Genomic DNA, 27,658 nt, shown 5'->3' with positions numbered 1-27,658 from the left:
TATGGAAAAAAGTTTCTAGCAAAAATGTAGTATATATTTGCAAAAAACTTCAGTCCGGGAGTTAGAAGGTGATAGCTCTGTTGCAGATCCGGTGACCCATTTCAGAATGGCTGGAGAGACACGTCCATTCAGAAGTCACTTTCACTAACAACAAGCCCCGCATGTATATACCATGACCCCACAGTTATGGATCAAATAGTGTGGAGACCAACCTATAAAAATCAATAAAACGACATGAAAAACGTAAAATTGTAATTTAAAAGCACGAATCGAATCGTTTCAAATTGGAACTTTAGTAAGTAAACTGTTTTGAGTATAATATTTACATAGGATTGCATAAAAATTCAAAATTGTGTCGGTTCCTGAAAACCATATTATGGATCAATTTTCATATTACGGATCAAATTGTGACATATTACGGATCAGTGCGCAAAATCAAGAGATTTTCAACTCAATGCATCTGTATTGCATGGTATGGTGAAAGTTAACAATGTGTCATATATTACTGCAAAAAATAGCAGTGTTAGAGTTGGACACAAGAGTAAAATGCCCTTTTTATTGTGATACTGCATTGTAGTAACTGAGAGATGAACTGTTTCCGCTCCACACCAAGTTTTCCACCTATTTTTGTCTGCTAAAATATGAAATTTACAAACCTTGATGTTTTATTAGTTTCATCCTTAGTGCTATTGTCTGAAAATGTCGAATCCAATGCATAAAATAGCAGAAATCTACATTCTTTGGAAGTGATCCATAACCGTGGTAAACAATCATTTCCTGGTACATATTATGGATCACTAGTTAGAAGTGCTTATATTCGGTATTTTGAATAAAAATTCAAGTAAAATGTTTTCCAAAGATGAATTTATACTAAATCGAAGCGAACGAGCATAAAACATGCTATAACATTTGAATTTTACCGCCTGTGGGAGCTTATGAATGCTGACGGTTCTTCTTACAGGAAACGACCATATAATGATAGCTGTGTGGTACCAACTAAACATTTGTCAAAAACACCGTTATTTATTGGTTGAATGTTGTGCTTAACATTACAAATGGTAGAAGACAAATAGTATAACATGGGAAAAATATGTTTTACGTCAACGTTTATGTTTTGAGCGAGTTATCCGATGTTGAACGCTAAAGTGATCCGTCACTGTGGGTGATCCGTAACTGTGTGGGCATGGTATTACCGTTATCAAATGGATAATGATAATACATACACACTTCCTGTTTCAAAAATGTTAGCTTTGAAACTGGCGCGTATTTAATGTTTAGGTACCAATAAATATGTAATCAGAACAATCTCACCAAAATCGATCCAAGGCGGCGTTGTCATTAAATCCAGTCAGCAATCGAACCTTATTCTTCTTCTTCTCATCTGGGTGGCATCCAATTCCTTGTGACGCATACAATTTGTCATTGCTAGACCACTTAGTGTGCATGTTTTAACACTACCATTTATAATTCTTACTTAAAAACCTTTTACACAACGTACCCACTTAACATGTTCACAAAAACATAATTTTATTTTTCAATTCTCATAACCATCCGTCCAAGTGGCGTAGTAGCGTCGGCCGAAAAACAAGCGCAGTCTCGAAAAAAAAATCACGTGGGTGCACAAATCTAAACAAGACCAATTTGAATCGGCCAAAGAATATCACACTGAAGGCATTTTTTCAATATTCACTTCCACATTCAAATGCGGATGGCGTCGCACCAGTCAATTCATCGGCGACATCGTGGAAACGATATCACGAAAAATAACGTGAAGCAAAACAAAACACGACCGTTCGCGGGCAACGCTTCTTGTGGTTTACCGCGAACTGGAGTACCGCAAAATGTTATACAATCTTGTGGAGATGCAGAGGTATTCTCGGTCTCTAGAAGCAACAATCATTACACCCTAACATTCCTTCCCCATCCCAACTGACTGTGAGGACTTGGCCGGCACTTAGTACTTCGAGAGTAAGCGGATACTCCCATCCCTTATTAATTTGGATCGAAATGCAATTCTTACCATTGCAACCATTGAGTATTGACATGTACCGTCAGTCTGTGCTATGTTATGCTTGTGGATCACAAGAAAAAGCAAGTTTAGCACGCTCAATTTTACATGCTTACTAGCACCACTTATCAGTAAAATTTCGAACTTAACTGTTTGCTTTTCGGATGTCTTTGACCTTCTGAACAACTTTGCCGAAAACTCGAACTTTCTATCTCATGTAGATCACAAGATACCACATGCTTAAAATGCTGAATTGTACATTACCATTAGTGCCACCTAGCGGCTAAATTGCGAACCAGTTGTTTGCTTTCCCGATGTCCTTGATCCGCTACCACATTGCAGAAAGTCGATTCTTCGCATATCATAAGGATCTCGAGATATAGCAAAGTAGATTTACCTACTTGGTGATGCTAAGCTTTTTGGGGGGATGATTCAATATTCAACTGAGTGTTGCAATACTTATTTTAGCGAGTCCGTATTTTTTTTAAAGACGCCTACACGTTAATGCTTCCAGTGGACAATTTGCCCTTTGAAGGAAGCGGACGTTTGGCATAAAAGAAAAGAAATTAAAAAATTAAATAGTGCTACTTACAAGAAGATCTGGTGATCAAAAAAGGGGAAAATCGTCGATGAAAATGTTAGTAGTTATAATTCCAACGTAGGAAAGAATGCAAAATTGTCAATAAAAATGTTAGTAGTCACCATGCAAACCACTAGTTTAAGGGGACAGGATCCGTCATTGATTTCGGAATTTTCAAAAGCAGTTTTTTCGTTCAAAATCAAGGATATTTACAGGAAAATAGGTTCAGTGTATTCTATGCTTCAACCCAAACACAGTGAACACATTTTCATCGAATAATTTTTAGTTTTGAACAGAAAAACTGCTTTTGAAGTTTCGATGATGACGATGATTACTATGACGGAGCGTTGAACAAACAACGTAATGCCAAAAACATATCAACTCAGTTTTCAATGATTATGCCAAACGTCCATTATGCCAAATGACTATAATGCCAAACGACCGTTATGCCAAATTATTTTATGCCAAACGGCTTTATGCCAAATGGCGTCCCCCAGCATGCAACGCCCAGTGGCACAGTCGGAAGACATTTCGCTCGAAAATTTTTCCAGACTGAAGCGGAAATCGAACCCACACACCTTGACTCGATGCGGCACACTTACCACACGGCCACGAAACCCACAATCCATGCATTTTAGGACCTCAAGATGCACAACCTTTACACCGATCCCGGTAGGGTCTGGGATGGGCCCTTCTGAAATCTACTTAGTACTACTAGTGCTAGTAGTGATGACCAAGGAAGTGTCGGATTGATCGGACTTTAATAAAAACAAAGCAAATCTATGGGCATCGAAGCTTTATTCGTTATGAAACTAGTACAGTTAGAACATCAAACGCAGCACAATATAGATAGATATATTTCAACGCGAAAAGCAGGAACTCATTCCACTCAATCTTCAATATACTCAAACGGCTCGGGAGCTTCCGGTTCCTTCAGGTCGTCATTCTTCGGCCCGCAGGCGGTGACACGTTCGACCAAAACCTGCTCCCCGGACGCGTTGTGCTGCATCATGATGATACCGCCGATAGTGACGTCCTTCAGCGGAGTGTAGGCCGTTCCCTCCGCAATGCTGACCACCTTCAGCTGCTGGCGCATGACACGGGCCGGGTTGTGCAGGATTTCGAAACTGGGCTCCGGTTCTTTCGGGGTTTTAGCAGCGGCCGCTGTAGCTTCCTCACCGGTAGCTGCGGGTGTAGTTGATGTTGAACCCTCCTTGTCCTTGGGCTTTTCCTTCTTTTCCTTTTTGTCTTCCTTGACAGGGGTGGTCTTGGCCTCTTCCTTGGCTTTAACCGTGGCCGATAGATCATCCTTGGCGGGGGCCGCCTCGTCGACTTCCATCTTGGTTTCGGCATCCTTGTTGCTGTCCTTTTTCTTGTCTCCGGTGCGACGCTTGGCACGCGCAGCCAAGGACAGGACTGCAGTGGCGACCTTGTCACGTTCCTCGCGTTTCTTTTCTTCTAGGGGAGCTGGGTAAGCGTAGAGTGAGGGACGGGCGGCTGACTTCAAATCGATCTTGGGCATCTTGAGGTCGGAATTCAGGGCAATCAAGCAGGTTGGGGTAAATGCTAGGGAGAGACAGTGAGCCAAGGGGAACCAGTACCAATACTGGGTGAAGACGAGCATTCCAACGACGGCTTGTAGGTTGGTGTGTCCGGTACGGGACTGCAAGCTAACGGTCACATTGCGACCACCAGCATCGATGATACCCTGGGCCAAGATAGCTCCGTACTTGGCCATGACATCTTCGTGTTTGTTGGTGATGACCTGGGTGTACAGCTGACGGAAGAAGGTGACCTTCGGGCAAGTTTGATCCGTTTGTTGGATGAGGATCATAGCCGAAGCGATGAGAGCTCCCTGGCGGACAAAGTTGACCGGATCGAACTTGGCCATCGGTTCCAGAAGGGCAATGGCTTCGCGAAGTCCCGTGCCAGCGCAGGCAATACCAAGGGCCATGGCAGCACCATATCGGACATGCGGGTTGTAAGATTCGGCCAACAGCGAAACAACCGATGGACATTGTTCCGGGGTGCGGAAGAGAATGAATCCAATAGCCGTGACGGCAGCTCGACGCACATCGTCGTTCACATCGCTAACGGCCACATGCAACAGTTTGCGAATAGCTTGATTGTTTCCGGTTCCGCAATAGGCCATGGCAACGGTATACATGCCGCTACGGCGGAGAACCGGGTCCTTATCGTTGGACAAACTAGTAACCAAAGAATCAGCTTCCTCCAAGCGAGCGTACATGGTCAAAGAAATTCCAACCGCCAAACCGCGAAGGATCTTCTCGTGTTGAGTTTCCTGAGCATAGGCCACCATATCTTCGATGGCCGGCGCATGCTTGGAGCCGAGCATCACCATTCCCATAGCAATGCCAGCAGCTTCACCCGTGACGGCATCGTCTTGATACAGGTTGAACTTCAACTGCTCGTACACATCCTGACGGTGAGTTCCCATGGCGGCCAGCCCCAGCCCCAGGCAACCTCCGTGGCGAACGTTCTCGTTCTGAGCATCCTTCAGCTGTTGCAGCAGATAGTCGATGATGTTCGCCCCATGATTGGCATGGATCAACCCCAGAGCATACAGGCCACCTCCCTCGGAGTATCCCGAGCTTGGTCCACTCTCCTTCGGCAAGTAGCTTTGCATCAGCGCCAATGACTCAGTTTCATGACCACGGTGAATGACCCCCAGCGAAGCCGTTGCCGTCAACTTCGCCCAATTCGTGGCCCTTGCAAGCCACTCCAAATTGTCCCGCAAGAACTGATCACTGGTTGTGCCACTATGCATGAACGCATTGGCAATGACCGTAGCAGTGTGACAAATTGACACCCGAACTGCTTCCTTAGTCGCACGCAATATTTGCAAATCCGCATGATTGCTCCTGATCAAGAACTGCAACTGCAAATCGATCGTCACTTCCCCAGACAGAATGCCAGCCAACTTTTCGATGTTCGACTGGTGAGTTTTTTCGCTCTCGTTTAAACTCTCCACGGTACGCTCCACCTTGGTGTCTCCGTCTTCAGATTCCTTCGGTTCCTGCTTGACTTCCGGCGCCGCCGGAGCATTGGTTCCCTGTGGCTTCAAGTTCGAAATCAGTGCCGATGGAATCGGTGCAGTGGCTTTCAGAGCCTGCAGAACCTGTCCCAAGAACTGCTGAGTTGCCGATTCGTACAAATCGAACGCAATCTGGTACGCCATTAGCACGGAGTGCTCTCCTCCCTTGGTCAGGTTGTCCAGCAGTTCAGCCACCGCCAGCGGATCCTCCAGGAAGATCAAGCACTGGCACATGTTGACGTAATCCGGAACGCCCAGATTGCGGTACAATCCGACCAGGCAGCGCAGAACGGTGTTGCGGAAGGCACGGTTCTGGATGAGGCTCATCGTGACCTGAAATAAAAAGGTGAAACAACTTTTAGAAATTTAAGCTAAGATCGGATCAACCTTCTAGTTGCACTCTGGTCAATATGACCCGAAACAGACTTTTTATAATTTGTAACTTTTTAACGGAATCACCAAGCGAGACTTTCAGACAAAAAATTAAATGGCGCCCCAAGAAAGTTAGACTTGAGGCATTCCGGGTTATATTGACCCGGATTTGGCATTCAGGGTTGATAGCTTCTGAGTTTGACAACTACCGATAAACTAAACATTACATATACTTTGCATTTGGATTAAATGGACAAATTGATGTGAAGTTTTGCGAAAAAGTTACACGTCTTCTCGGTGAGAATCGAACTCACGACTCCCTCCCCACGAGACGACTCATGGACGTAGAAGTTAACCTGGAAGAATTAGATGTCCATCCAAACACAACGCTTTCTATTTATATCCAATACCTAGCCCGAGAGCGCATTATTTTTTAGGTATTGAAATGCCACATCACACTCGCCTACGACGTGCTGGCTGAGATTTCTATTGTGTGGGCTTCCAATGCCATTAATACTGACAAGAAAATACCTGAAAAATGCTAGTATTTCCAGGACGCTTTTCAATATTGGCTGTACAATGGCTTATAAATATAGATAGATTGTAAAATTGGGGGGGGGGGGGGGTGGGCTCATAAAATAATGTTTTCTGTGATAGCTCCATCATGCGGTGGAATTCCCAACTAACCAATGTGCAACACAGTAGTCATATGCCTATTGCAAATCTTAACCGAAGAAAGTGTAGTTTTATGTAAAACTGTTTCTGAGATATTTCCATCCGTTTTTGGCAACATTTTTGAATACCATAAAAATTTGTATTTTTTTGTAAATATAATCGTATCAGTTCCGTAAGACGTTTACACGCGAGACAAGTGAAACTATCCGCAGTGACCAAGAAAAATACTAAATTGGACCAGAAAAACACCCAAATATTTGGTGTATTACAGTGAAAACAGAAGAGCAAAGATTAATACATAAGTGCTAATAATAGTGATAGTTTAAAAGAAAAGAAACAGAAGAATAAACCATAAATTAAGAGAAGAAAAAAATAGTGACATAACCTAGAAATAAGTGAAGAAAAACAACAGTTAGAAGTTAGGGAAGATGGATCGAGCGAAAACCCAAATAGTGACGAGAAACAGGTACAGCAAGGTGCAAGCCGGAGCAACAGGAGCCAAGGAAAAAGCAACACCACTGAGCCAAGGAGATGTCAACCAGATGGCAAGGAGAACCAGCAACAAATCGACCACACCACCACCCCAGGAATCGCCGGAAATGACGACAATTTTCGTGGAACCGGCAAACGTTGAACAAACGATATTCAAGCACCCAGCGGAGATCGCCAAAATATTGTCGAACAGTGGAATATCCGGATACAAAGATATCCGGAGCGTAGGAAGATTCCGCTTCCGAATATCATTCGATTCGACGGGAGAGGCGAACAAAGTCAACGACAAAAGGCTCCACGGAACAGGACTGAAAAAATACAACCCCATCGTAAGGAACGAAATAATTGGCCTGATCAAAGGAGTTCCACGTAACTTCAGCGAAAAGGAGATGAAGGACAATCTGGAATCCAACCAAGAAGTCACACTAATCGAACGAGTCAAACGAAAGGGAAGAGGAGAGGAGCTAAGAATCACGGAACAGGTCAAGGTAACCTTCAAAGGGAAGGAGCACCCGGATTCGGTTTTCATCTACGGGGTACCGTTCAAGGTGGAAATATACATCTTTCCGATTAAGCAGTGTACAAATTGCTGGATGTACACTCACAAGACGACCGATTGCAAAAAAAGAAAAAAATGCGGAAAATGTGGAAGCGAACATGAAGACCCAAATTGCGACGACAGACCAAAATGCATTAACTGCAGGGGACAACACACCGCGAATGCCAGGGAATGCCCAGAAAGGATGCGACAACGGAAAATCAAGGAGGCGATGCAAAAAGAACGAATTTCGATGACGGAAGCCACGGAAAAGTTCCCGAAAGAAAACAACAGGTTCGCGCTGCTAGCCAGGATGGACGAATTCCCTGAGCTGAATGAGGAGGAGGAGGACAGCGAGGAAGAAACGGGTACGCAAACAGTGGACCATGCAAAAAGACATAGAAACGAAAAGCAAAGAAGACAGAAAGGAAGAAATCCGGAAACTGGACCGGTCCGACACGAGAATCGAAATAGAGCGGAAATGGTGCCACTAAAAAACACTTCTTTTCAGATTTGGAACAGCTTGTTTGAACAAAACACAAGAACATAAGGGCAACAAAAAGTCTATGACTCACACTTTAAATTTTGTCTCACCTGTTTAGCTCACTGTTCTTATTATTATGGAGTTAGAAACATTGCGTATGACGAACAAACCACAGTAATAGATGCAAATACAGCAAAATGTCGTGCTCATAATTTTTGAGGAATTTCATTAAATAAATTGCGTTATTCTAGTTAATTGCAGAAGTGCCAACATATAACCCATAAAAAAGTATATATTTTACTATATTGTATATTGGTGGGCTTCGTGGCCGTGCGGATAGCGGCGTCAGTCGCCTAAACGTATTGTGCTGCGAAGTGTGGGTTCGATTCCCGCTCCAGTCGGTGGAAACTTTTCGTCAAACGAAAAATTCATCACTGGGCTACTGGGTATTTCGTGTTATTGTCCGTTGCCTAATGTAAGTGATTGTTCAGTCTGTGCAGCCTATGCTGAAGACGATGTGAATTGTCTTTAATTGTCTTTTTTTTTTAAGAATTCCAATGTTCCATTCAATACCGACACCAAAACGAATGCAAACACAATCCAAACTAAACTTTATTCTCAAAAATATCATTGAAGCGTGCGATAAAAACGATTGAGAGTATTTTGTTTGTGGTTTTAATGTGTGTATTAATCTTTCTGCGAGCTTCTTTCCCTATTTGTTGGAGATTCTTTAAAACGTTAGATTTGTTAAGAGATGTGTTTTATACAAGATTTTTAATCAAGGATACGAGTTTAATTAAAATGTTCCTTGCGAGCTGGGACTATGAATTTCCTAACTGAACCCTGGAGAATCCTTAGGGAGTTCTTAGTTCATAAGGGACTTCTCAGAAATTATAACGGATTCTTGAGAATGTCTGCAGATTCCTAGCGAACACTGAGGGTTTCTTGCGGGATCCTGAGAATATATAACTGGTTATTGAGGATTTAGTCCGAAATTTTGTGATTCCTAATAAGCTCTTAAGTTTTCTATGGCATCCTGTTAATTCCTAGCTGGATAATGTGGATTTGTAGTGGTATTTTGAATATTTCTGGCAAAATCTTGTAGATTTTGGAAAGGTTTCCAGATAATTTTGAGGAGTGCTAGTGGTAGCCTAAAAATAATGAATTTTTGTATTTTTTTATTGAAGACTTGAGAATTTTCGGAAATATCGCAGCAGTATTCCTAACAAAGTGCTTCAGAGCCGTAGCGTTTTCTTGTAGATTACTTTTTTTGATAAGTTGTTTATGTTTGCCCTTTTGATTGCAGTCAATCATTAATTATGAAATGCTTTACTTCATCAGAAACATAAATTAAAGGAGGGTATTCTAAACTTACCGAATATTGTAAAATTTTACGCTAAAGCCTTAATGTTAAACTGATTTTCAATATTCATTAAATAAAAAACTCATGCCGTTTTGCAATACCCAGCGCATTTGTTTTGTAAATACGTCTTTGTATGAAAACAGTATTATTTTTTTTTTTTCGTATTCTTACACAGTTTTAGGAAAATGCTCAGTTCTTATATAAAGGTCACTTTTGCGATTATTGATTTTACATGGTCCACTTATACAAATAGTGTTCATAAAGCTTCTGAAAATCCTTAAAGACATTGAGGCGTAAAAAGTAAGTATGTAGAACGTTTGTCACAATTAACATCACGGCGCTATAGATTCATACACGCAAAAAAATTGTGCGGTAAGAACTACTATTTTAGGGGGTTAAATTAAGCGCTCGCACCGGCAATTTTCAGCAGACCAGAAACGCGCTTGATTTTACCATGTTTGTAGTCGAAATCAGATTGTTGTAAATTATTTCTGTCGAATGTACCAGTTATATGGTGGGATGTACCGTAAACATAGTAAATTGGTCTAAAATTCCATGGTAGTTTCAAGAATGGGCGTAGTCAGCTACAATAGTAATTATTACCACAGAATTTTTTCCCGTGTAGCATAGTACAATATTACGGAAAACTGCTTCGAAGTGAACCGTTCTGAAGTCTTGATGTCATATGGTTCCACAAGGATGAAGTAATAACATTCTAATGATGTTTTCAAAACCAATAGTTGAAAAATAAAATTTAAAATGAGGGTTCCGATTTTGGCACGGTTCCGTTTTTTCCGTTTGAAAATTTCGACTTTGTTGCCAAAAACAGAATCCCACTGTATTTTAAGTAAAACTGCATTGAATGTTTTTTTTTTTCAAAACAGCAGAAAAACCGAAAATCGATTGAAATTCCATGAATTAGTTACGATTTGAAATTTGGGGTCAATTTTGCCCCCCGCACAGACAGAGGGTTAATCAAATTTGCATCACTTTTATCGACTTTTCTTTAAGGTGAAGATGCATCAAAGCCAAACCTCGAATTTTCAAGACCACAAATCTAGAGAGCCAGACAACCAGACGTCACTCGCTGGTGGTGACCAATCGATTACATTTTCAGCACGAACGGTTGTGTGGTTCTCTAGATTTGTGCTCTTGAAAATTCGAGGTTTGGCTTTGATGCATCTTAATCTTAAGGTGGCCAAACTGCCCCATTTTGTTCTACATTTTAAAAAAGTGTCCGTCCACGGTGCATTTGTGTTTCGACTAAAACACAATAAAAATTCAAATTTGTACAAAATCTCAAGGCTCATACGGTGAAATACTTCTCACTACTAGTATCTACTGCTTGTTGAAATTATGTGAAATTTGATACTCTAACGTTAAAATGTAAAATGTGAATTATTGGCGTTTCTATTAAGAGTGTTAAACAATCTCATGATCAAAGAAGTTTTGTAAAATGCATCATGACAATAACTTCTTCATTTCATCAGGATTAGCTTCGGCTGATACAAATATTAATTTTCTTTTATGTCACCACCCCCCCCCCCCCCCTTCCTGAAAAATCAGAAAATATTGGAGGGGAGTAAAAAAAACAGAAGTTGAAATTAGTTAGGTATATTTAAAAATTTTAAGTGGAAAACAGATAAAATGACGATCTAGAAGACGATTGAAAAAAGTTCAACAACTATAGTTAAAAATAAAAACTCGAAAATATAACTTTTTCTCTTTGTTTTTTTTTTTTCTGTTCATTACCTATTTAATTTTGGGAATAATAATGGATTTGATTTCAAAATAATTGACTTCTCTTATGTGTTCGAACTTTCTGCGCCGTATTCCTAGTAGACATAATGGAAAAGAAAATTTGAGTACTGGATGCGAGTAACTGACAGTGTACTAGATTGCAAATCAAAACGTACAAAATAAATTATATTGACTCCTGAAACAATAGTTACAGGACAGAAACAATCATGCATGTATATGTTACTTTAATTTTTCTCGCGACCTTCCTGCCAATGGCTTACGACCCACAGTTTTGGAAACTATGTTGTAGTTTCTGCGCTGATTTTCTAGTTGTTCTTCTAATCATGTTCATATAAAATTTCTTCAAGAATTTATTCACCAGAGATTTCTTATGAATTTTGTAGAGTTTCCTAAAACGAATTTCTTTCAATGAAAATGCCTCTAGAAATCTTTGGAAGATCAGCTAGAATAACATCAACGATGAAAGAGTTATTGGAAAAAGTTGTGGAGAAAATGATGAGATAGTCCCTATTTTGGAAACGGAGTCCGTGTTTCTAAAAAAACGGCTATCAAATCCCTGAATAATATCCAGCTCGGATTGATGGAATTCCTGAAGAAATTGGTCTAGGAATGATCGGAGGACTTACTGGAATAATTGCTGCAGAATTTACTGGTGTGAAAACTTACATGAAATTTTAAGAATCCAATGGATATTTCACTTAAAAAGTTACTCGAGAAATGTTTGAAAAAAAAAACTGTGGAATCAATCTAGGGATGCAATACTTGATAAATTTATAGCTAAATTTTTAGAGAGCTCTCTGTGGTTGAAGTAATTGAGAAATATCTGGAGATTTCTTAGAATAAGGTTTTTTTTTTATCAATTCCTACTATTCCTCTGAAAGATGGAACTACAAAGTACGAGGAAACAGACTGGTATTGTACCCATGACCTTCTGCTTATGAAGCAGAAGCGGTAGCCATTAGACCATCGATCCCGTATAATTCCTGAAACTTTTCCTCCAAGACCGCAAAAATAAATTTCTGAAGAACCTGTGAAATAATCGGCTAAATCTTCAAAGGTTTTTCTAGGACTAGGACTCACTGCAAGGAAAAACGTGTAGGGAAAGTGTACCAGTTATGGTCATAGTGGTTCCCTATTTGGCCATATGTGATATTTCGATAACCTTGACATTTTTAATGTTTTCAAATGTTTTAACATCAAGAAATCTCCTTTATCTTACTGCTAAAACACACCAAACTTTTCAAAATGTGGAGACATTAAATTTATCACATATGGCGAAATAGGGAACCACTATGGCCATAACTGGTACACCTACCCTATGTACCAACACTGCACGTTAACTATTGTGCAATAGATGTCCTTCAATAAAAAAGCCAAATCTTGATCCATTCGAGGTCAATTTTGAACCGTCAAATGACCAAAGTTTTTGTCGAAATTATAAAAAAAAATCATAAACTACTGACGGTTCTTTTCAACATAAAAAATCCTTTAAAATTTGGTTGTAAAATGCTTGCGAAATTGCAACGCCATATCTGGGCCAACATAATCCGGAATGGTGTAACTTTTTGTTTTATGAACAGGAAGGTTGAGACATGTATTAATATAACATACCTGAAACGCATAAGCCAACATCCCGGGGATATCATCCGCCTTCATGATCGACGACTCGACCACGTCCATCCTCCTCGTCTCCAGCGCAATTCCCAACGCCTGCCGATACTGTCCATCGTCCAGGCAGCGCTGAATCATCCGGTTGACAATCGCCTCCAAACGGGCATCGATCGGCTTGGCCTTACTGGGGTTCTCCGCCAGCTGGACCCTTAGCTGCGTGTAGTGGTCGATGCACTTGGCAATGATCGTGTCCACGTACTCGTTTCGGGCATTCACATCGAAAAGATCCCCCGCGCCCAAGGCATAGGTAAGCGAGTCCTCAAACGATCCCAAATGGTAGTAGACCTTGGATGCGACCAAGGCGGCCAAATCGTGCTGCACGAAGCCCTTGTCCTCGTGTAGAATTTCAATCTTCTCGACGGCTTCGGAAATTTCCGGCCAAAACTCGTCCACGATGGTGTCCAACTTTTGCAAGGCGAAAACCTTCAACTCCTGGATGGGTTCGTCCAGCAGGCAAATTATGCCGGCGGCGGAAGTGATGTTCAACTTCATCCTTTTTTCGACGTTTGTCTGCGTTCTGGGCGTTTAAATTATATTTATTGCTTGCATAACAACTTAAGGTTTCTACTTACCACTAAATTTACCGAAAACAATCAACAATTTTCCAGAAATTTTAAGTTTTTGTGCACAAAGCAAATCTAGCTGTTATTCGACTGAGATGACTTTCATAAAACGAGCTGGCAAAAATGGTGGTGGTTTGTCAAATGTATCGAAAAATATCGACAAAACCAGCGCGAATGAATGTGAGTGCCGGAGTTCACTCCGGTAACTCAAATCGTAAATTTATCAAACTAGCAGCACTGGTAATCAGAAACAAAAACAAAAACTTGTTTGCGGCCATCGCTTTGATCACTTTCAATCAGCGTCCGACTCGATTCAAGTGTATGAAATTTTAAACTGTTTTCAATCTAAAAAGATTTGTACCGACCATGGTTCTGCGTGAAAGAAGCGATCTGGTAAGTGTTCATTTTCCAAATCAACCAAGTTTTCACTAATAAACATCTCCCTGTAGGAAGACGACCTATCGTCCGATGGAGGAGATCAGAGCCGCAACACGCCCAGCAATGGGTTCCGGGGTCGTTCTCGCGACATTGACCGCAGCCAACAGAACGCCGAAGATCTGGCCAGGTATCTGCTGGAACGGGCAACGTTGTATTGTAAGTTAATCATTCTTTTAACATACCGTTTTTGAACTTGAGTCCAGCACATTTTGCACGCACGGAGAAATATTTTTACTTAATTTTTGAGTTTACCCAAAATTAAGTATATCGATTATAGTTTCAACCCAAAATCTCTCGGTTTTTTCTTTCTCCCACACGAATGTTGTCAAAAATAGAGAGAGCTGCATCTACCCAATGGGGGTACTTTGGCCCAATAAGCCAAATTTGGGTAAATGCATCTTTTCTTATGTTTGGGTCGAAAGAACTCAATTTTGCGTTAAATCAACCCAAAATTGAGTATATTTTTCTAATGTAATTAAAGCCAAACTACCTAGTGGGGACCTTGGAAATTTAGCCAAAAATTGAGTTATTGGGCTCAACTACGGAATTGCGTTGAAACAACCCAAAATTGAGTTTAATTTCGTCTCCGTGCGGTTGCTTCAAATCTAGGAGAACATTTGAAAATGACCTCTCACGCTTGAGATTTAGATGCGAAATCAACTCAATCAACTCAAACCGTAAAAAATGATTTAGTCGCAAAACCCAGCAAAAACTCGTAAAACCCGAATGTTGTTGTTTACGTTAGAAAGGATTACTATAATTTTATCTGACTAACAAGAAATCATTGCAGTGTGTGAGTAAACTGTGGAAATACGAGACAATGAGTCAAAAAGGTGAGCCTACTCGTCCATGATTTTTTGACTGCTGAGTTGCATTATTGACAACTCACGCATGAAAAATCTCAAGCGTGAGTTGTGAGAAATTGAGTTTTTCACAACACTGGGAAATAGTGTCATTCAATAATAGTTTTAAGAAAATTAGGTTCGAATTTCACGCATCTTGTTACAAAAATCGTGAATTTCAAAAATTTCTATCAATCTGTACTTTTTTGTGAAAATCTGTAGTCTGTACCGTACAGAATCTGTACCAAAAACTATCAGAAAATCTGTACCTTTCCAGATAAATCTGTACTTGTGGCAACACTGGGTATAACCTGATGGGAGGGAGAAACCAAAACAAAATTTCTGTACGTCATGGACCGATGCACGAGTTCACTAATTTGACGTTTGAGCGGTGCCGAATTCACTATAGTGATGGTTCCCATGGTCACGTAAATAACACGGCACCGCTCAAAAGTCAAATAATGAAGTCGTGCATCGGTTCATAGTGAGCCGGGATTCCGCTGTCACGAACTGTCACTGTGAGTCCAGATCTCAAATATTGGACTAACATGGAAAAAGCGTGTAACTGATAAAAACACAATTTCGCATTTCATCAAAAGTGACAAAAATGGAATGAAAATCCATTAATGCACGCAATGCAAGTAATGTCACGTGAGCACCTTTCAATCTGATTGAATATAAAGCATTGAAAAACGCATCGTTTTTATTTTTCCAATGAAAATGAATATTCAGTGCATAGAAAACTGTGGACTGTGGCCTTTTTTCCATGTTTGTCAGGAAAGATCGAAAATACACAACAAAAGAAAACTAGCGATTTTCCCCAAGCCTGCCTTGATTGTTGTTGGCAAGCTGGAGTTATCTTGCAGTTCAAACAAACGTTGTTCTATATTTCGTGTGGCACAGATACTCCCTCCCAGGGTAAAACCTCACTCGGGTTAAAAAATACTACACAAAAACAATAGGTACAACATATTGTAAAAGATCCATTCAAGACTTTGGAAATACAATACAGTGTATTGTAAAATAACAATACACATACGTACCCCGTTGGTTTGACCACATTTAATCTGAACACTTTTTAATTTGCACCCCGCTAATTTGCACATCGTTCAGAATAAAAATGGTGCAAACGTCATTTTTTAACAGTTCGTAAAACTTTACTAGAGATTATTAGCAAACTCGGTGGCTTAAGCGCCACTCTCAATGAGAGACCACCAGTCGTGTTCAGATTTGCCCGACTTTTAGAGACTTTTCTCTCTGGGAGAGTTTTGAACGGTTCTTGGTAAACAACTCTAGAAAATCAAACGCAAGAATGACTTTTATACCTCCACAGCCTTAAAGTTTTAGGGAATTCAGAAGAGGATGCTTACTCAAATGAGCTAATAAAACGGAACGAAACGTAATGTAAGTTATTTTAGGAAACGATTCTCCATTCATTCGGGTTGGACTAGCAAAAACCGTACGGAATGGAAAAGAGCAAACATGGCCATGTACAAATTAAGCTCTTGACGTACCTGCGCAGGATTTTGGCGTTGACTCGATGATGGCTCGTTGACGGGAAACGAAATGTCGACTCCGCAGACTCGATGATGGCGACGGTCGACCTCGGCGATGGCGGTAACGAGATGGCGACCACCGGTGTGTCCGTGCTGCAAATTGGCGGGCAGCGATGAATTGACCCGCGTGCAAAATGGCCGAAACAATGTTGCGGAGGGAGTGGCGGTTGGAACGAAAGCTTCCGATTTCGGAGAACGAGAGTAGAACGGCGATCTTGCCAAGTAATACCCGGGACGATCCGCTCCTGCCAATACACTGAGATGAAATCTCCATTATATTTTATGTGCAGCAAACATAATTTTTTGCAATCAAGCTTTGCACATAAATTTTAACAATGATGCAGATAGAACCCGAAATTATGTAACCTTTATTTTTTTATGTGCGACGCACATCCAAAACAAGGTTGGATCCAATTCAATTTATATTAGTCTACTTTAAAATTTTATGTTTGGCAACAAATGGTAAACAAATGGCGCGCTTTTAGATTATTTTTTGTTTTGTTTACTCTTCTCATCATCGAAAAAAGAAAAAAAAAGGTAAGTTTAACGTCTAAACTGTTTGTATAATGTTGAATAATATTTATGTATCATATACATGATTAGTTGATTAAGTGCCCAAGTAACCAGTTAGCACGATAATGCGGCACGGTAACAGCATTATATGCGCATATAGGGTAATCATTTGATGCATGTCAGTTTTATATACGCATATAATGCTATTATAATGCCAGAAAAGGCGAAATAGCATGCCATTATAGTGCCAAGATATAACCGTGCTTCTCTGCACCACTAATGCTGATATAAGACCACGTGAGAAACGTCAGTTGTTTTCGCCAGGTTTTAAGGGCGAATATTTTGTGCTTTCGCGTACGCAGCCAGAGAGCTTTCGCGTATGCGGTCAAGCAACTGGTACACGAGCTAAATAAATGAATTAATGAAAACGGAAACCTCTAATAGTATGCAAAAAATGTTATAAAATGATACAGATAGTACTTCTCCGTATTAGACATATTCGTTTTGGTAGTTTTTACCCTTTTGAGGACTTGCAATTGACACATTTTGATCCTCGTTTTATGATGATGAAATTCCTCATTTTACGTCTCGAACTTGCGACACCCGTATTGTTGAGTTGTTGTCCTGCTCCTTTGCTCCTACGGCCACATAAGATGAATAGTATTGGAAAGAAAAGTGACCAATTTAAACCATCAGTTTTCCCCGTCATAAAACCTGCAATTGTAGTAGTGAGAAGATTTATGTTTGACTCCCTCTTACCACTATATGCAAACACAAAGCACGTGGTATATCTGTCAAAACACTGGATGGCATTTAAACATGCCCTGTATTCGAATATAAAGCCAATATAGTGCTTATTTAATGCCTGTATGCATCAGGCTTAGAAGCATTAATGATGCTGTAATAAAGTTCCTATGCAGCGGAAGTGCTGTTATAAGGTGTGTAAGCATTTGTGGTGCTATTATAATGCATGTACGCATCTATGATGCTGATTAAGGGCTTATTATTAGTGTTTATGGTTACTTGGGTGCGATTAATTTTTCTGATGCTGATGGGTGTAACGAGCTGAGGAATCAGTGGCATTTTCAGCCTCGTCTCCAGGTTTGCTGTTGCTTTCTGACTTCGCTGCTATGTTCACCGGTGTGCTAAATCCCTCGCTATATTCACGTCCTGCTGAGAAACAGATATTTTTGATTAAACTACATGAAGTACGTTTTACTGTATTACGTTATTTACCATACGTTTAGATTAAGAGTCCATCAGCAAATTCTTCTAGACACTCCCAAACATGTTTTTTTTCTGTTTTCTATTGCGTTTGACCCGCAATCAAAAACATATTTCACGTAATTGAATCATGAATGCATTATTCATTTGTATTGTATTGCGTAGCATGTGGGAAATATATGTGATTACATTTAATTTTATTGTAATCTAATGAAAATTAAATGTTGCACATAAACTAAAATTTTAGGCCGTCGAACCCATCTTATCTGTTTTCCGCACATAAAAAATAATGGAGATTTCATCTCAGTGTAGGAATACACGTACCCAGCGACCCGGCTTCGCGTACCTGTCCGCTAATCCGAGCGGGGTGTAATGCAGCCCTATCCTTAGTCCAGTTGTTAATTACACCTATCGTTTGTCTGGTGAGTTGCACGCTTACTGTCAATGATGATGTCACGCTACACGATAAGTGTTCATCTGCAACAACCAGACAGCTCACCAATCCACCGCGAGGTGGATCGTGCTGAGTTGTTGAGTTGAAGGAGAGCGAAAGAAGGAAGGCACAAAAGTCTGTTTGACAGCTCTGCAGAAAGCGCGTGCGCACGGAAAGAGCGCCAGTTCGGCTCGATTTGCAATGATCGGTTATTATTATTATTTTTTCGCTATTGGATATTCTACGGTTTGGTTGATCGATGTTAAAGTTTGTTTTAAAAGCAGCTCCACTTATTTTGAAACATATTGCCGTGTACAATAGTAGACAACACAACTAATTTAATTAAAATAATTTGAAATTATAATTAGTACATATACAAAAGGGGAAGAACGTTTAGGCTGGTTGTGCATTACGATAAAATCTCTTAACATAAGCAATGCTTGTTGTTGGTTCTTGTGGAAGGATCAACATGTTCGGCTTAACGAATCTTATTTTAAATATCGAATAACACCACATGCAATTGAACAAAAAGGATGTGATTACAATAGACTTTTGATATTTTCAATTCTGAACCACCGCAAAAAAAATATTGGGAATCAAAATTCTCCTGAGAGGGATGATGTGGGGAGGCTCATTCTAAATAATATTGTCGTTCAATTATGGGGATAAATTAAAATTGTTATTGTTCTATACATACTTATTTATTATAATTACCTGTAAATATTGATACAGCACAATTCAAGTATTTAAATATCAAATAGCAAACATAGATATGGTCGGTGTTCAGACAGACTGAACCAAGTGTTTTTTTCAATCGAGTAAGAAAAATGTACCCCAAACATGTGAAACATCAAAATATTTTAGATATTTACTGTAATAATGGAACTTATCTATTTGATGATACATTTGTATCAAAATAACATGGAAGATTTAAAATTCATCTAGTCTGGTCTGTCTAAACACCGCCCATATGATTCTCAAAAACTCATGAGAATGGTATTTTACTCTTTGAACTGTTATTTAATTTGGATGTGTTTAAAAGATTTATAAATTTAATTTATTATTGATGTTACGAGCTATGTCTGTAGTTAAACTTAATGCTACACAAGAAATATATTTGAATTAAAGTATTTTTATATATAAATCATATGAAAAAAAATGTTCCAGAAAGTACTCTAGAATTCTTTGGGAGCGTCTCCCGGGATTCTTCCTTAAATCATTCATGAATCCTTCAAATCCTCTCTGGGATTGTTCTGCTGAAAATCTTGAGATTATTTCTGAATTTTCTTCCAGATATCGCTTTGGGATTCATCCAAAAAAAAAACGTTACCATTCCGGTATTACTTCTGAGATTCTTTCGGATATCCCATTGCGATTATTCTGGACATCTTTTTGGATTTTTTTGCAGAACTCTGTATGTGATTTTGCGTGTATCTCCTTAAGGATTACTTTTGAAATCCAGGAAATTAAATTCTTTGAAATTCTTGAAAATTGTTTTCGAAATACTATGGAAGATTTTACCATAAATCCTGATGCAATCCATTTGGATATTTAAAGAGGATTTTATCAAAAAATGTACGACTCTACTAGAAATTCTTCGAGAATTCCTCCGAAAATAACTCTAGATTTTTATCCGGAAATACTTCTGGTATTCTTATGAGAATGCCTCTGGTATTCTTCCAAAAATGACTTGAGATGCTTTCGGAAATCTTTCTGAAATTCTTCAAGAAATTCCACTGAGATTTTTACGCCAATATCTTTGAAATACTCCTGGGACTCTTACAAAAATCCTGTTGGAGTTTTTTTACGGATATCTTTCTATTCTAATTTTTTCAATAAATTTTGCTGGGATTGTGCTGTAAAACCTGCTAAGATTCATCCAAAAATACGACTGTCATTCTTCCGGATATCATTCAAGAATTCCACCGGAAGTTTTCGTGAGATTCAACCGTAAATCGTTCTGGTATTTTTCAGAAATTCCATTGAGATTCTTAAAAATATCCTTCTGAAAAATTTTCTGAGAATTGTTTTGGGATTATAGAAGGATTTCCAGAAGAATTCCAAGGCGATTCACAGAAACATCACTTCTGTATGAAGGATTATCGTTAATATCTGAAATAATCCCATGAGAATTCTAAATCCAAATTACAGTGATATTCAAAAGAATCCCAGAAGTTATTTCGCCAGAATCTATGAAAGATTTAAAGGATATTCACAGACATCCAGAAGATTTCATGAATATTTTCCAGAATAATTCCGATGTCCAGATGAACTGCAGAAAGATTCATGGAATAATTTCAAACGGGATTTTCGGAATCATTTGAAAGTAACTTTTAGAAGATCCTCAGAAAAAGAAATCAGTAATCAAAGTAATCGAAAAAATCTCATTATTTCAAGCAATGCTCGTTGGTTCATGTCGAAGGATCAACATGTTCGGCTTAACGAATTTTATTTTAAATATTGAATGACACCACATACAATTAAACTAGTATGTGATTACAATTCTGAATCACCGCAAAAAAAATATTTAGAATCACAATCCTTCTGAGAGGGATGATGTGGTGGATGCACATTCTAATTAAAATTGTCGTTCAATTATGGCGATAAATTAAAATTGTTATTGTTCCATAAATACTTGTTTATTATAATTACTAGTAAATATTGATACAGCATATAAAAAGACATTGGTCCAGAAATTACTCCAGAATTTTATGGAATTTCCCTCCTGGGATTCTTCCTTAAATCACTTATGAATCCTTCAAAACCTCTCTGGGATTGTTCTGGAAATCTAAAGATTATTTCTGATTTTTCTCTAAGTTCTTCTGGAAATCACAGAATACTTACAGATATCGCTTTTGAACTCATCTAAAAAACATCGTTAGCATTCCGGTACTATATCTGAGATTCTTTCGGATATCCTTTGTGATTCTTCTGGACATCTTATTGGAATATTTGCATAAATCTGTATGTGAGATTGCGTTTATCTCCTTAAGGATTACTTTTGAAATCCTGGAAATCAAATTCGAATCGAAATTCTCGAAGATTCTTTCGGAAATTCAATGGAAGATTCTAACAAAAATCCTGGTGCAATTCTTCTGGATATTTTTAGAGGATTTTGCCAAAAAATGTACATCGACTCTACTACAAATTCGTCGAGAATTCCTCCGAAAATAACTCTGGCCTTTTTCCGGAAATACTTCTGGGATTATTATGAGAATACCTCTGAGATGCTTTCGGAATCCCTTTAGAATACTTTCGAGGATGCTTCCGAAAATCTTTCTGAAATTATTCTAGAAATGCCACTGAGATTTTTACGTCCATATTCTTGAAATTTGTCTGGGACTCTTCCAAAAATCCTGTAGGAAATCTTCTAGATATCTTTCTAGCATTCTTTCGCGAAGCCTTTTGGGATACTTTCGAAAATCTTTCTGAGGATCCTTCAAATCCTTCTGTTAAGGATTCTTGCAAAAATTCTTCCCGAATTACCTCTAGACTCTGGGAGTTTCCTGAATTTTTCAAGAAAACTGTTATTATTTCGACTATCTCTCTAGGATTCTTTCGGAAATTCTTCTACAATACCCCCAGATTTCTTTCTGTTATCCTGCTGGAGGACTTCAAAACATCTTTCAAAGATTCTTCCAGAAATTTTAGTGGAATTTTTCAAGAAATTCTGCTGGGATTCTTCCGTAAAACCTGCCGAAATTCATCCGGAAATACGACTGGAATTCTGCTTGAATGATAAGTATTCAAGAATTCCACCGGAAGTTTTTGTGGGATTGAACCGTAAATTGTCCTGGTATTTTGTTTAAATACATTGAGATTCTTAGGGAAAAATATACAGGATTCTTAAAAATATCCTTCTGAAAATTCTTCTGGAAATTGCTTTGGAATTAAAGGAGGATTTCCGGAAGAATCCCAGGTCGATTTACAGAAGAACCACAGAGAAATCACTAAAATATTATCAGGGAGATTTCTAAAGGAATTATTTTAAGGATTCTCGTAAATTCCTGAAACAATCTCAGGAGAATTTCGAATGGATTTTGAATGTTTTTTACAGTGATATCCAAAAGAATCCCAGAAGTTATTTCGCAAGAATCCCTGAAGATTCGAAGAAAAGTCACAGACATCCAGACGATTTCATGAATATTTTCCAGAATAATTACGATGTCCAGAAGAGCTCCAGAAAGATTTACGGAATAATTTCAAATGGAATTTCCAGAACCATTTAAAAGTCACTTTCAAAAGATGCTCAGAAAAAGAAATCAGTAATCAAAGAATCTCATAGGTATTTTTTTAAAGTCCCAGTGGCTGTCCGGTAGTTTTCTTGGAGGATTTCCATTTGAACTCAAGAGGGATTTTCAGAAAATTCTGCCAAGGATTTAAGAAAATTTCCAAGGAAAATCAATGATAAATCAGGGGCGATCCATTAATTACGTAAGACAATTTTCGGGGGTTTTCAACCCCCCTCCCCCCATGGTAAGATTTTTTGTATGAAAATTAAAAATAAATTGGATGGCGCGTAAGAAATCTCAAACCCCCCCTCCCCCCATAAACCCTTACATAATTAATGGACAGCCCCTCACGAAAAAAATCAAAAACACTTCCTTATGAATTTCCAGAAGAATCACAGAGTTTTTTTTCTCAAAAAATCTTAGAAAAAAATTCTAAAGAATCACGAAGGAATTTTCGGAAAAATTCTGGATATACAAAATTATCTCAGGCAGAAACAATAAAATCAATAGCAATAAATCTGTAAGAATATATGAAGGATTTCTGTTAGAATATAAGGAGGATTTCCAAACAATTACAGAGGAATTTTCGGATGATTTCCATAAATAAAGATTTAAAAAAATCCCCGTCATCTGGAAGCTTCTTAGCAGGATTTTCGGAAGTATTCCACAGGGATTTCTGGGAGAATTCCATTGGGATTTACAAAAGAACTCCAGAGGAATTTCCGAAACAATCCCACGAATTTGCACGGAAGAAAGTGAAGTGAAATAATAGATTTTTTTAATTATAGTCTCAGGCGTCTTTCCGAGAGCATTCCAGAATAATGTGGGCTTCGTAGCCATGCGGTTAGTGTCACCGAGGCATTTAGCCGCATCGTGCTAAGGAGTATGGGTTCAATTCCCGCCTCAGGCCGAAAAACTTTTCGAGAGGAATGTTTTCCGACTGTGCCACTGGGCGTTGCATGCTAGTCCGTTGTCTAGTGTGGTGCTTCCTTCAAAGGGCAAATAACCCACTGGAAGCACTAACGTGTAGTGTCTTTTTTTTTTAAAAAAATAGGTATCTCGGAAAGAATCTCAAAGGGATTTTTGAAGAACTTTCAAAGAGTTTCACGGAAGAAATACTGAAGGATTACGAGGAAAATATCAAAATTTAAATAATAATTTCGATTGGATTTCCAGAAGAAATCCCGAGAAATTTTGTGAGAATCCCCGAACCCAGATTTTTTAAAATAAATTCCATTAAACTGGAAAGCAACCACTAAAACATTTTCGGCCGAATTCCAGAATTTTAAGTCAGTGGATTTTCAAGATGTCCTCTAGCACCACAACTAATATATACTAATATATACAACTCAATACTTAATTATAAATTGCGTTGAGCTGAGTGTACGCCATCCAGTTTGGGGGTGGATTGACGGTATCGAAGTGGATTAAAAACAATTATAGGAGAACGTGTGGAAAATACATATGAACTGCGCAGAATACATCAGACCGATTTACCATTGCTGCGCACTTCTAAAAGCATTTTATTTTTATTAAAACGTTTGATAATAGTAGGACGACAATGATCATCAATTGATTTTCCGCTACTGTTTTTTTTAAATCGCAATTGTTATTTCTTTCCGTGCACGCGCTGGGGAAATGAATCTGGCCATGGTGCAACAACCGCGCTACATTCGATGAATCCTATGCGACAAAAATTGTCGGCGCTATCCGTCAAAATCACTCACCAAAGCCATTTTGGTGGATTTACCATCACAGCTCTTGGGTTAGGATCGAGATTTGCGGCGTGTAATTGACGTCACGCTTCGACAAACCAAACTCTCGATGAAATGGCCCACAAAGTGTAGCGTGATTGGGACCTTTACCCTCGGTAATTGACGTACGAAGGAAGAAATTCGCTACTGAAGAACTTGAGCGACTTCACTCGCGCCTCCGTTTAGCTACCTGTTAAAAAGGCGGGCCTTTGCACTGCACACGGGTCTGAACGATGAACGGACTTCCGAAATTCTCGACGAACGGACTACCAAAAATCACGATTCGGCGGTGACGGATGCCGAATGCCGACGTAAAATCCAGCCGTACGCTTTTTCCGTTGAGATAAACTTAATAAAACCTTTTGCGCAGAAACGCGAATTATTCACGGACTTCAGTCCTCTAAGTTTTCAAATTTAATTTCACCAGATTTAACTTCAACTTTCAAAGTTTACTGCAACTGAACGTAATTTTATCACACGACTCGCGCACTTCTGCTCTCCAGCCAACTTCGTAGCGAAATGCTCGAGTCGAAGAAACTCTTGCGCCAAGAAACTGCCTATTCTGACCGTCCAACTATTCGAACAAAATGCAACTATTATAGAAAATCTCGCCAACTGCTTTTGCATGGTGTGTGGTAGGTATGGCGACAAATCTGAATTACGCCTGTAGTCCGCCAAAATGTGTACATGGCTCTTTGCGAAGCTTTCATAATTCGTTATGGCAAACATAATCCACATATGCTTACGCTACATGGATCGCTGCATTTTACGAACGCAAACAAAATATTTTTATTCAACGCTATAAAAACTAAAATCATTTTTTGTTTTGTTTATTAATGTTTTTAAACTACAAAAAACGTAAAACGTTACAATTTATCTCATGGAACGGAGAAAAGTGGAATGGAACGCTGTGGATCGAAATGCCAAATCAAAACAAAACAGTGAAAGAGTAACCAGAAACACGTTTCTAGGGTGACTAGATGTTCAAATTAAAAATGAACCCCGATGGTTTGCATGAGGTACCGTTAAAATTAACGGGGGTGTACGGTACAGTATAATATATTGTTTTGAACAGTTTGCTGTATGGTATATAAGGTTGTTTTTAATATAACTTACGGGTAGTGGAGTATCCGTCTTCTTCTCTTTCTTATTCTTCTTCTTGGCATTACGTCCTAATTGGGACAGAGCCTGCTTCTCAGCTGTTCTTATGAGCACTTCCACAGTTATTAACTGTGAGCTTTCTTTGCCAAAGTTGCTCATTTTCGCATTCGTATATCGTGTGGCAGGTACGATGATACTCTATGCCCGTGGTTACCAAAGTGCGGCCCGCGGGCCGCACGTGATGTCTGAATCTCTCAAATCTGATAAGTTTCGCAATGTTTTTCTTCGGCAAGCTACTGCCAAAGTTATCAAGAACATGAAACTAAATTATTATGAGAACTATCCATGATCAGAAATAAAAATAGTTATAAAAACAGGCCTGAGGATCACTGTCATATGCCCAGGGAAATCTAGGAAATTTCCATTACGAAAAGATCCTGGACCAATTAGGAATCGAATCCAGATACCTTCAGCATAGCTTTGCTTTGTAGCCACGGACTCTAACCACTCGGCTAAGGAAAGCCCCCAAAAAAATGTATGTTGTTTTAAAATATTGCAATAAATAATTAACGTCACAATTGGTGTTGAGAAAGTTAAGAAACTTAAAACCATTGCAAACAGGCAAAAGTTCTGTGAAGCAAACATTGCCATTTGTAAATACCGTGCACCCCCGCTAATTTGAACGGTACCTCATGCAAACCATCGGGGTTCATTTTAAATTTGAACTTCTAGTCACCCTACGAACAACAGAAAATCGTACTCCTGGTTACCCTTTTGGCTGTTTTGTTTTGATTCTGCGTTCCGTTCCACAGCGTTCCATTTCACTTTACTCCGTTCCATGAGCTGAATGACGTTTGAACCATTTTTAATCTGAACGATGTGCAAATTAGCGGGGTACAAATTAAAAAGTGTTCAGATTAAATGTGGTCAAACCAACGGAGGGAAACCGGTATTTTATCTGACCATTAACACATGACACATTTTATTGAAACTGATATTCAACCCGGGAATACTTATCACTTATCGAATCAATACATATTTCCAGGGGACTTGTTCATCACAGTCACGAACAACCTGATGGATCGTTTCCGCGTGAAGGAAATCGCCACTGCAATCTACGACGGACTGAGGAAGTACCCTTTGCTGGCCCTGTCGATTGCTGCCGTAATTTTCATCCTATCGTTGCCGTTCATGATATTTGTATTTTTCACACTGGCCACGGCAATCATGACCTTTACCGGGTTCGTGCTGATCGAAGGAACACTGATAACCGTGGCGTCGATGCTGCTGATTGGAGTGCTGATCGGTGTGGGGTGCCTCTTGGGCACAATCGGATTGGTGTTTCTGGTGGGCTATTTCGGTATTTCCAAGGCGTACGACTGGTTGGACAGGTGGGGCGATCAAGGAATTAGGAGTTTTGGTACGCGACATGCTCGGGAGGAAAGGTAAATTAAAATCTGTGAAATGTCTCTTTTGTTTTAACGTGGTAAGTCAAGTTACGGGCTCTCTGCTTGGTTCATGTGCTCAATATTAGATTGAAGTATTGTATTCTATGTATGCATAAATGGAGAAGTATTACCATGTATTATATTACATAAAGTTGTCGTTGAAAATAGAATTGTTTTTTTATATATAATTAAAACTTTGAGTAATTATAATATATCACATTCTTTTAACGTTTCATCCAGTTGCAGGTGGGAATAGCAGATCATATCAAAATTATATCATAAGTTAGAAATGGACGACTCACTCACGAGTCGTCATTTAAAAGAGTCGACTCACGAATCACGGTTCTTTTCAAAAGAGTCGCCATTCACTACCGCATACTCACTGAAAGGGAGTCTAAAATTTGACCAGAGATAATACTCTCGATTAGTCAAGTACAACAGTCATGCATAAATGGTTAAAGTAGCTATATAAAAAGGTTATCGTTCAAAATACCTATATTATATTCTTCATCTTTTTATTTTGTGAGAAACATGATCAATTTTTGGTTTTATTAA

The 27,658-nt window shown here is 39.1% G+C and overlaps 2 protein-coding genes across 2 annotated transcripts; one reads left to right on the top strand and one right to left on the bottom strand.

The window, feature by feature from the left end:
- Nucleotides 1-3,367: 3,367 nt before the first annotated feature.
- LOC5576478 (26S proteasome non-ATPase regulatory subunit 1) lies at nt 3,368-13,695 on the bottom strand. The gene is made up of 3 exons (XM_001662622.2): nt 13,572-13,695; nt 12,940-13,516; nt 3,368-5,976 (listed from the first exon to the last, which is right to left on the bottom strand). The coding sequence occupies exons 2-3, from the start codon at nt 13,489-13,491 to the stop codon at nt 3,478-3,480; spliced, it is 3,051 nt and encodes a 1,016-aa protein (XP_001662672.2). The 5' UTR covers nt 13,492-13,516; nt 13,572-13,695; the 3' UTR covers nt 3,368-3,477.
- A 120-nt stretch (nt 13,696-13,815) lies between these two features.
- LOC5576479 lies at nt 13,816-27,297 on the top strand. The gene is made up of 3 exons (XM_001662621.2): nt 13,816-13,955; nt 14,012-14,156; nt 26,701-27,297. The coding sequence occupies exons 1-3, from the start codon at nt 13,929-13,931 to the stop codon at nt 27,102-27,104; spliced, it is 576 nt and encodes a 191-aa protein (XP_001662671.2). The 5' UTR covers nt 13,816-13,928; the 3' UTR covers nt 27,105-27,297.
- The last annotated feature ends 361 nt before the right edge of the window (nt 27,298-27,658 follow it).

Source organism: Aedes aegypti, chromosome 1 (assembly GCF_002204515.2).
Source record: "Aedes aegypti strain LVP_AGWG chromosome 1, AaegL5.0 Primary Assembly, whole genome shotgun sequence".
NCBI classification, from domain to species: Eukaryota; Metazoa; Arthropoda; class Insecta; order Diptera; family Culicidae; genus Aedes; species Aedes aegypti.
This window is presented reverse-complemented; position numbering and strand designations above follow the sequence as displayed.